General features: G+C 39.5%; 2 protein-coding genes across 2 annotated transcripts; both read left to right on the top strand.

Moving 5' to 3' along the window:
* Positions 1 to 1,274: 1,274 nt before the first annotated feature.
* LOC135617541 (enhanced ethylene response protein 5-like) lies at positions 1,275 to 8,029 on the top strand. Its single transcript, XM_065117881.1, has 13 exons — positions 1,275 to 1,561; positions 1,649 to 1,785; positions 1,876 to 1,969; positions 2,076 to 2,165; positions 3,980 to 4,045; positions 4,171 to 4,260; positions 4,367 to 4,423; positions 4,966 to 5,027; positions 5,291 to 5,378; positions 7,165 to 7,241; positions 7,317 to 7,391; positions 7,471 to 7,576; positions 7,667 to 8,029. The coding sequence occupies exons 1-13, from the start codon at positions 1,394 to 1,396 to the stop codon at positions 7,796 to 7,798; spliced, it is 1,242 nt and encodes a 413-aa protein (XP_064973953.1). The 5' UTR covers positions 1,275 to 1,393; the 3' UTR covers positions 7,799 to 8,029.
* A 1,266-nt stretch (positions 8,030 to 9,295) lies between these two features.
* LOC135617540 (probable galacturonosyltransferase-like 6) lies at positions 9,296 to 10,752 on the top strand. Its single transcript, XM_065117880.1, has one exon. The coding sequence runs from the start codon at positions 9,334 to 9,336 to the stop codon at positions 10,444 to 10,446; it is 1,113 nt and encodes a 370-aa protein (XP_064973952.1). The 5' UTR covers positions 9,296 to 9,333; the 3' UTR covers positions 10,447 to 10,752.
* The last annotated feature ends 293 nt before the right edge of the window (positions 10,753 to 11,045 follow it).

Here is an 11,045-nt window from a genome sequence, read left to right as displayed (position 1 = left end):
ATTTGATCTTTGATAGGGTTGATTTTGTGAGCACGACTCATGATTATAGAGATGCTCTATTCCTACATTACATCAAAAAATTTTAATAAAATTATGTCAATAATATCACATGATAAAGTAAAATTATCTTAACGATCATTTTTTATTATTTGTAGATTATTAAAGAGTTAAATCGTTTGTCGAAGTATAATTAAATTTATATAATTCACCACTTGATGAGGTATCAGATGTTAAGGTATTAGATGCTGAGGTACCAATTGTTGAGGTATCAATTGCTAATATATGACCGAGGGATCACTCACTTAGGTTTATTTTTTTAATGAGCCACTCTAATTATATTTTTTTAGATAATTAAATATTAAGTTTGTTTTTCATTCTGCAATAAGAAACTTATGAAATATTTGATACATGTATGGATGATATCCCATAAGAACAATCAAGCTATATGAATCTCAATAGTCTCAGTGCAAAAACTATGATATATATATATATATATATATATATATATATATATATATATATATATATATATATATTTTGACATATTTAAAAAGTTCATGAAATTTGTCTTGGAACATGATTTTGATAATATAATTATTAAACTAGTATCCAAGAAACTTAAAAAATATGTTAATCGACAATGTAAATATATGATCTATAAACCTCTCTCATGAATCCTTACTATTTCAAAACTCATTAAAAGAAGAGAAACCAAAGGAGCTACTATGAAAAATGAGACAATGAAAAATAGTAGCAACCCTAAACCTTTGAAAAATAAGAATTTAAAACTATATATATATATATATATATATATATATATATATATATATATAATCAGAAAAAAAGGATAAGGAGATGGATAATTTTTAAACTCACAAGGGGTATTATATAAAAAATTATATAAAAAACTTGATTTCTCGTCTTTACGACGAAGGCCCAAATGAAGATCAAATTCACAAGGGATTATTTGGGCAATTTTCAAAGTTGGGAAAAATAACTCAAAATTTGAAATTATTTTCAATGAATTCATTAACATCGTAGATAAAAACTCTAATTTTAAAAAAACATAAATATCTTTGGATATATATATATATACATAAAATAATTTAAAATATGAATATTTTCTAGGAAATCGTTCTTTTATTTTATATACTTTTTACATCAAACAATTATTTAGTGTAAGTCGGAATTCAAATAAGCGACCGATATATATTCCATATCGGTTTCCGATTTCCTGTTTCCATTATAACAGTTGTCACAGCTCTATTAGCCTCTCTCTCTCTCTCTCTCTACGGCTGCACCCCCAATCAAAACAACAGTCTCACCGGCACCACCGCAGTCGCCACCGCTCTCTCGGTGATAATAAGGGGCGCAAGCACAAGTAATTGAGGTCATGGCGTACCTGAGCATGGGTGAGGCCCACCGACGCATCACCGACTACCTCTCCCGCTTCTCTGATGCCGTCTCCTCCCAGGACGCCGCCGTCCTCTCCCCTCTTCTCGCCGTCTCATCCAACTCGGCTTCCCTCCAATCCCTCGCCGATGCCCTCAACGTCTTCCAGGTCCTCCACCACACCCTCCACAGTTGTCGCCCTCCTCGCTTCCTCTCTTCCTCTCACTCGGTTCATCGATTTGTGATTCTTGCGCAGGATTCCAATCGGTTGGTGGGCCAGTTGGAGAGATCCTCCCAGCTCGCGGAAATCCTCTCCCCCCTTCTCCGATGCATCCAGAGCTACCGACTCGGCAGATTCGCGGATGCTTATGTCGTTCTTGAGAAGTCCGCAAAGTACTACTTCGTCTTTTTCTTCTGTCTCTTCGTCTCAAAGATCCCGACTTTGTTCTCGTTCATGACTGTTTGACATTGGGGATTTTTCAGTGCGTTCTTGCAGGAGTTTCGGAATTGGGAGACTCCGTGGGCAATGGAAGCCTTGTACACTCTGGCGCTAGAGATTCGATTGCTTGCAGAGAAGGTATGTCCAGATATGGAAGGGCATGGTCTTGACGATTTCTTTACTGGGTATTTTCTGGAATTTGGACCTTGTTCACCTTTTTCTTTTTATTCTTGTATTCTTGTAGGCTGATAGAGAGCTGGCTTCGAGTGGGAAGAATCCTGAGAAGCTGCAGGGAGCTGGCTCGTTCCTGATGAGAGTCTTCGGCGCCCTGGCTGTACGTTTCCTCTTTACTTCTAAGATCTGGTAGCACTATATTTTCACAACACGGTGTCTGCTTATCAACGATAGTCATCATTCTTTTTTCTTGAACTATCCTCTTGAAGATATTCTGGGACAAGTTTCCACTTCTTAACCTTTGTAGGTTATTTGTCTATAGAGAAGAGTGTGATTTGCATGTATGACTAGCTTAATTTCCTTCAGTAAGATATTGATATCATTCTTGTATGGTTATTATGCCTTATAACCCTACTTTTGCAAATCAAACATTACTTGATTGCAAGAATACCAGAAGTCTCTTGAAATCAAATAAGACCTAAGAGAACCTTCATAGCTTTTTCTTTACATTAACTCACCAGATTGCCTTTTTAATCTGTAAGGCTATTATATCATAGTAATTAATTTCTTGCTTATTGTTTTATGAACTTAGCCCACATGTATGCTTTAGGTTGTACATATGGACATAGTCTCCATTGCATCTAGAAGAGAATTTTCATTAACTCCATAGCCTATACCTTATGCTTGAATGCTAGAATATCATTGTCATTAAAATGTCATACCCTTGTTAAAGAGTGCCAAGGGAGCCTAGTGTATGCATATGTTTTGATTGTAGTGGTAGAGAATCAACAAAGACGTTTGGCTGTGCAGAAAAAAGGCTTTTAAAACCGAAAAAGGTCTTGGAGATCCTTAATACATTTTCTCCAAGCTAAAAAATCTAACAAATTATATTGTGTGAATGTTAGCTATCGGTTCTTCCGATGGTTCATGTTCTTCAAATGGATATAAAGCAGAATTTATTCATCAACTAGCATGATTGCAATAAGGTCCAGGTATGTCCAACTGTAGATGGGTAGAAAGCGTAGTAGGATAACCCTCATTTCAATCCACACTAGCTAACCAAATCCGCGCACTCTTCAGCCACCTTCTGGATTTTATCAAGGAAACAAGAGGAAGTCCTTCAGATTGTTCTCTAGCTTTTCAAGGAACATTTTATTCCTGATATTCTGAACTAAATTTGAAGAATCAGCTTTAATGATAATGTTCTGGTTTGTGGTTGTTGAGGCTCATCTAATCCCTCTCAAAGTGCCCAAGTTTCATGCCTTTCAAAACTTACCCAATAAGGAAATTTGCTATAAGGAGATTTGCCACTCAGGACCATTAGTTACAGTTTGCCACTCACCGGCTTTAATCGCTGGTTCTCCTTTCATCAAGTGAACTTCCTTGACCTTCCAGCATGGGGCGAGTGTCAACCTTCATATATTGCTTGCTACTTAGATGCTTTCAGCAGTTATTGCTTGTAGGAGGCTACCGTGGGCACAATACTGGTACACCAGATGATGCTTCCTTAGTTGTCCTCTTGTACCAGGGAAAGAGCCTGCACCAAATATGGATTGAACTATCTTATGATGTATGCACCCGGCTCATCTACCACTTACCATCGAGTCTAATTGAATTACCCTGTAAAAACAAGATGTCCATTTGTCAGACTTAATAAAAGTTCTACACCTTGGCCAACAGTTCATTTCATTATTGCTTAAATAATTTGAAAATTGATTGGAAATGAATATTTGCATATCTTCACTACAATAATTGGAATTTAGTACACTGCAAGATCTGCTTGCTTAAAAATAAAAAAGATTTGCTTGCTTAAGTTTTTGCTAGTGTTGAGGCTGATTGTTTTTGCCAGATTTAAATATATGGAACAGATGGCAGAAGTTTATCTTTTAGTACTAATGGGCTGCATGTCATTTATCTATTTTTGTTTTTAAGTTTCAACATAAAATTTAATGTTCTGGGAATAACATTTTGTAGGGGAAAGGTCCCAAACGTGCTGGAGCCTTGTACGTGGCTTGCCAACTGTTCAAAGTATATTTCAAGGTTGTTGCATTGCTGAATTTGGATGATCCCTAGTCCAGATGCTAGCCTTTCTTTCTTCTGGTATTAGTGCCATTTCCCAAGTATAATGTTTTATGATCCTGTTAAATGAGCGTTACTTTTTGCAGCTTGGTACAGTGCATCTTTGCCGTAGTGTCATTAGAAGTATTGAAACTGCTCGAATATTTGATTTTGAGGAATTTCCAGTCAAAGACAAGGTTGACATGCTTGACTTCTGTAGAGAAATTCTCTCTATTTTTGCATTTGCTTCAGTTTATTGTTCACTTCCTAACTCAGTCCACATGTAATGTCAACCTTGCACAGGTCACTTACATGTATTATACAGGCCGTTTGGAAGTATACAATGAAAACTTTCTTGTTGTAAGTACTTCTTGGAAATTAAATTTTTTTATACATTTCGATGTGAGTTTTTAATATCTTTATTGTTTTTTATGTTGTGTATTTAAAATAGACATTTAAAATTGAGATGTCACTTGTTTTAACCCTTGCTTGATATGCCATGATTATAATAACATTGTTCACCTACAATACATCATTCAGCAATAATATTTTCCTAATTTTTTTTGTCCTGACAATGGAAACCTAACTCCTAATGTGTCTGTCACTACATGCCATGAAAGAAAATGCAAAAGCATATGCCAGAATGGAAGATTGATATTATCAGTCTGTCATGATCATTCTAGCATAGCCAAATTGATCACTTGCAAGTGCAGAGGCATGGTAGGGTTCGCTTGCGAATGCATCATGGTCCTGGTGATTTAATTGTATTACATATGCAGCCAAGTTGTTATATGCAAATGAGAATGTTATAGGAAAATGCTATCTCTTCAAATCTATATGTTCATATGCTTTTCTGTGAATGTCGCTTGACACAATTCTTTCTAACTTTTGTGATGGAGCAGGCTGATCAAAAACTGACATATGCCTTGATGCATTGCAGTCCTAGGAAAGAGGCTAACAAAAGGTATGATTAAGCATATTATATTATATATTCCTCTCATACCTTCTACTTGCCGCATGAAAATGTTAACGCATGAGCAATTTCGATAATACATAAATAAATTTCTAAGGTCAGGTCTATATTCTTATAACAGGATTTTTTGACAAATTTTATTCTTTCTGGCACTGTCATGAATAGGATGCTAAGTCATGAGTATTTCACAAAATATTTGAGGAACCAAACTGTATGTCATTGTATACTAATTTGTGGAATTTACTCTTAAATAGGATGATTCTGAAATATCTCATTCCTGTGAAGCTTTCAATTGGTATCTTGCCTAAACAGTGGCTTATAGAGAAGTACAATCTGATTGAGGTACAATTCTTTAACATCTCATACTGTTTCTTCATTGTCAAATTGCTTATGCCTAAAGAAGACTTTAAAAGTTTGAAAGTTTGATGTGTTCTTTCTCCCTTAGTTGGCTCTACTCTTTATTTTAGATATGACCATGGTAACTGAGCATTAGGACACAACGGTTCTAGCAATCTAAAGCATTTTCATGCCCATGAACTACAATTATACTACATGACCTTCATAATCGTGAAAATTGCCAACAGCCATTATGGTAAAAAAACCATTCATTTGTCTGAAAATTTATTGTCCTTTGAATCTTCAATGAAATAAGAACCAATTGTAAAAGAAACTATCAAGAATTTAATTGAAATTCTACATCAAACTATTTCTTGAACATGCACCATAAGCAGTTAACAACTTGTCAGACATACACATCAATCATTACATAGTAAAACACCAACTCACATTTCAATATAAACATACAAGAAATAAGATTAAACACCTAAATAAATCTTACAAAGTAACTTCTAGCACAAGAAATAAAAATGTGCATCATTCTATTATTCCAAAAGAATCAATAATAACAAGCTAAGGACACATATTTTAATAATATATAAGCAATTCATAAAATACATAAATTTTGATATTGACATAACACTAAATTTTTTTTGTTAAATTACAGAAAGATATTTTTAAAGTTTCCTATTCAAGACAACAGATCACTTATTCCAAGTTCCAAGTAATAACTGAAACACATCATCAAGGTTTAAGATCTTGGTTCGATGTCAATTTCTATCGGTGGTCAGACCAGTACTGTACTATTAGCGACATGGGACTGATACTAAGTATGGGTTGATGCTGCTTGGACCAAATAGAAAGAAGAACTGAAAGAGGAAGATGACGATGATGAGGATGAGGAGATGACGACACATATCGGATCGGACGAGACAGCGATGGTGACACGAGGAGACAATAGCAGGGAGGGTGAGGGGAGGATACGAATACCAAGGTAATGACAGAGGAGGCAGAGGCTGTGGTCAAGGTGACAAAAAAGCAAGAGAAGAGGGAAACTACTATCGGCAGTTGTGTAGGTGTCTGCTGCTGTTTTCAGCACCCATATTTTAAAAAATAAAAGTTCTCTACTTCGAGTTTGGCTAATTCACATGGTCCATGTGCAGGTCAACAGCTGTTGAAAGATGCCCATATATTTTAAAAAATTAAAATTAAAATGTTCCTCCGTTTTGTATTGAACCAAGTGAAATTGCTCAGGCCATGTGTTGGTCCCTGTCAGACCAGTAAATACTTAGAGAGAGAGAGAGATTAGTTTGTGATTTGATTGCTTATCAATCAATCGAATTAAGATTTAGGTCTAGTTAAGTTCAATCAAACTGATCAGGTATCACAAAGGAACTACATGTAATTATGCTATTTGCTCGTATAGAGAGCTATGGTTGTTCTACATGTTATAGTTTGTTTTGGAAAGCAGTGCATTTAGAAGAGTGCATTCACTTGTAGTTGATTTATTTGATATATTATTAGTATGAATGGTTCACGCACAGTTACTCACAGGAGTACAGATCGAACTGGCTATATGGTGAAAAATTCATTTATATTATTAACAGGAATTGTGATTCTACAGAGACTAAATCTTCTCACATAGTCAGCTGTGGGATCATGAGAATTCTTAGAATGACACAATGGTTTTGGTGTTGAAATGCTCTTTTAGTTCCTTATAAATCAATGGTTTTGTATGTGTTGGAATTTCAGAAGTATCACTTTCCTTGATTGATCTTTGTACTTTTTGCAGTATGGTGAAGTTGTTAATGCAATTAAAAAGGGAGATCTAAGACTACTCAGGCAAGCTCTTCGGGAGCACGAGGACAGGTGTGTTTCATACTTATTCTTTCGGAAAAACTCTTGGTAATGGAATTCTCACTTTTAATTTTTCTGGACCATCAGATTCTTAAGATCAGGTGTTTACCTTGTTTTGGAGAAGCTGGAGCTCCTGGTGTATCAAAGACTGATAAAGAAAATGTAAGTTCGCCCTGATACTCCATATAAACTTATGGTTTCATGACCGTATCAAGTCTCAATAGCAATTGCTCTTCCACAGTTATGTACTTCAAAAACAGAAGGATCCTAGTAAAGCACATCAAGTAAAGTTGGAAATCATAGTGAAAGCCTTGAAATGGCTTGAATTGGACATGGACATCGATGAGGTACTCCTCAACTGTCCTTTTCATGTTCCATTTGATATTTATCATAACGCCTTTCCTTGCTGATCTAATGCCCTACTTTGTAATTTGTAGGTGGAGTGTATAGTCGCCATTCTTATCTATAAGAATCTTATCAAGGGTTACATTGCCCACAAAAGCAAAGTTGTTGTCCTCAGCAAACAAGATCCATTCCCCAAATTGAATGGCAAGCCTATCGGTTCATAGTGGATCATGAGTTGCTGAACTAACTTATTTTTTACATAGTAATTCAGTGCCTACAATTTTAGTATAGAAGATTTAATAATCAGGTCAGCCCTTCAACTGGTGCTTTTACATGTATTTTATTTTCAGAATTGGATTCGTCTTGACCCCCTTATATGTTGGATGAAATTGACGAGTCTACTGAGCAAGAAGAAGGAATTACTGACAAGATATATCGCTATTTAATTTCCAATATCTCCGATTAGTTGTCTTTAATGCCAATCTTATTTCAGTAGATGTAAAATTACAAGTTAGAGTTGAAAATCTAATATGTATTATTTTTAAAAAGATTGCTTATATTCTAAAAATATTAGGAAGGTTTTTGATATTTTATATTTTTAATTGTTTTTCATAAGTATTTAGTTTACAGGCTTATATGATAAAATAAAATATAGAGGAGCGATATGAGAATTATTAATTTTAGGGGTAAATTCGTATGTAATTTGGTCTATAAAAATTGCATGGTGTTCACTTTTGTCATTAAGGTGATTCTGTATTTGGTGGTTATTTTCCAGTAATTAATATAAGCCATTTTAGTGATCATACGAGACATCATAGCTCATATTAAAGTCATCGAGATTGTCGACGAAGAAAAGTATCTTTTTGATTTGTTGGACAAGTGTAAGGACAGGGACCAAATTGGTTCCTTGAGACAAAAGCCTTCTCTCCTTTACGCTTCTGGAAGATGTTGGAAAGTTGAACGTAGCGATGCTGCCGTTTGCAAGTCGACGTTCTTCTTGAGATGCTCTTTATTATTTAATTAGATAAAATATATTATAAATATAATTATCAGATAATAAAAATAATAATTATGATAAAATTCCTCAATATACAAAACATACAATAAGATCCGACATCGACGCACCACGTGCGTCACCCACCCCCAACAAGTAAGCCGTCCACGATCTGAACTCGGCGTCGCCAAAGTTGGCGCACACGTCGAACTACTTTTCGGTTTCAGACGTAATGATTGGACTCTTCTGAGGCTTATGACACGTTGTTGTTGACGGGGGCCCACTTTTCGTTTGGATTTTGAATCGGTATTTCAATTTTACATCGCGCAAAATAGCGTAACAAATTTACACACGAAGCTTTGATACGCTGTGCATGGTTGCGATCATCGACGTCCATCTTTCGCGGTCCGAATCGTAACGACTACGTGGCGGAGCAGCTGGCCCCCGCAGTTTCCTCACGATTCGAACCCGAGCTGTTACATCTTGCACGCGTGGACCCCACGACCTTTCCTTCCTCGAAGCCGCTCCCCCCCACAGCTACAACGACCGCGTGACTACGTTAATTTTATTGCACGAGCGAAAGGTCGTAGTAGAAACGGAACACGCTTTGGCGTCGTCAAACCCGGACAAAAGCAACGCGACGATGGGGAACGTAAATGACACCGCGTCACCCCCCCCTTTCTCTAGTCCTTCTTTTGTTTTACAGCCAGTTTGGCCTATAAAGAACGATGACGACGACGATGACTCCAGTCCAACAAGGAAACCATGCCCTCCTCTCTCCCCCTCTCGCCCTTCCTTCTCTTCTTCTTCTTTCTCGCATCCCCCACCGACGCCTTCTTTTCCTCCCTCCTCGCGGCCACCGGCGATGCCCCTCGGTTCGCTGAGGCCCCGCACTTCCGCAACGGCGTCCGATGCCCGTCGATTTCCGCTGGCGCCGGCCGCGCCGCCGCCTGCGACCCCTCGCATGTCCACATCGCCATGACCCTCGACGCCCAGTACCTTCGCGGCTCCGTCGCCGCCGTCCACTCCATCCTCAAGCACAGCTCCTGCCCCGACACCCTCTTTTTCCATTTCTTCGCTCCCGCCGGCGGCCGCGTCGGCGGCGATGACCTTTCCCGCCTTCTTGGCTCCACCGTTCTCTCCGTCTTCCCGGCCCTCCGATTCGAGGTGTACCCCTTCCGGGCGGAGCTGGTCAGTGGCCTCATCTCCTCCTCCGTCCGCGTGGCCCTCCAGAACCCGCTCAACTATGTCCGCGCCTACCTCGCGGACCTGATCGACTCCTGCGTCCAGCGCGTCGTCTACCTTGACTCTGACGTCATCGTCGTCGATGACGTTCGCCGTCTCTGGGACGACGCCGCCGCCCGCCTCGACTCCGCCGCCGCCGTCGTCGCCGCTCCGGAATACTGCCACGCCAACTTCACCCGCTACTTCGCGCCCTCCTTTTGGGCGGAAGGCGGCGCGCAGGCCTTCGCCGGGCGGCGTCACCGGCCCTGCTACTTCAACACCGGCGTGATGGTGATGGACCTCCGCCGGTGGCGGGCCGGAGGGTACCGCCGCCGGATCGAGCGGTGGATGGAGGTGCAGCGGGAGCGTCGGATCTACGAGCTGGGCTCGCTGCCGCCCTTCCTGCTGGTTTTCGCCGGGGAGGTGGAGGGTTTGGAGCACCGGTGGAACCAGCACGGTCTCGGCGGCGACAACCTCACCGGAGAGTGCCGGAAGCTCCATCCCGGCCCAGTCAGCCTGATGCACTGGAGCGGAAAGGGGAAGCCATGGGATCGCCTAGACGCCGGTAACCCCTGCCCGGTCGACCAACTCTGGAAGCCATACGACCTCTACGTCCGGCCATCCTCCGGTACCTCCTCCATCGCCACCACATGAACCTCCTCCTACCTTTCTTCGTCTGGTAGCGTCTTATCACATTCGGATTCTTTGTTCCCTTAAATTCCATTAAGAGCGGCGGCGAAGGCAGCTCGCCACCGCCGGCGGTGACGATGTACAGATGAGAACGGACACATAGAAACGATGCATCGGCTCATTAGGTCGGTTCACGGGGTTCAAAGATTGATTTGAATCTCTCATCACATTCCTTCCTTCCTTCGATTCAATTTTTGTTATTTGCTCATTAAATTCCTGTATAAAAAAGAAGATTCAATTGACATATCGATCCACCATTCATTCGTTCTAGCTTAGTATATGTCTGTGTTGTCGTTCTTCTCCTTTCTCTCTCTGTGCATGATGGAAAATGAGGCAGGAATGACTACATGGTTGGTGAGGGGAATAATCCAATAGATGATGCTTTCCCTTTCCAGCACATACTGTTGGGACAGCCTGGAGATGTCTGGACTCAACTCATAGTATCTGAAGGTGAGACAAGCCAGCTTGGAAGAGAACAAATAATAGAAGTTTGTTTTCTAAGAAAAGAAAATAAAAGAAAAATAGGACATGAGCTTGCATCAATATATTCTCAAAATTAGGCA

The sequence above is a fragment of the Musa acuminata genome, chromosome BXJ2-7 (genome assembly GCF_036884655.1).
Source record: "Musa acuminata AAA Group cultivar baxijiao chromosome BXJ2-7, Cavendish_Baxijiao_AAA, whole genome shotgun sequence".
Taxonomy (NCBI): Eukaryota; Viridiplantae; Streptophyta; class Magnoliopsida; order Zingiberales; family Musaceae; genus Musa; species Musa acuminata.
The sequence above is the reverse complement of the archived record's forward strand: the minus strand, read 5'-3'. Positions and strand labels throughout refer to the sequence as shown.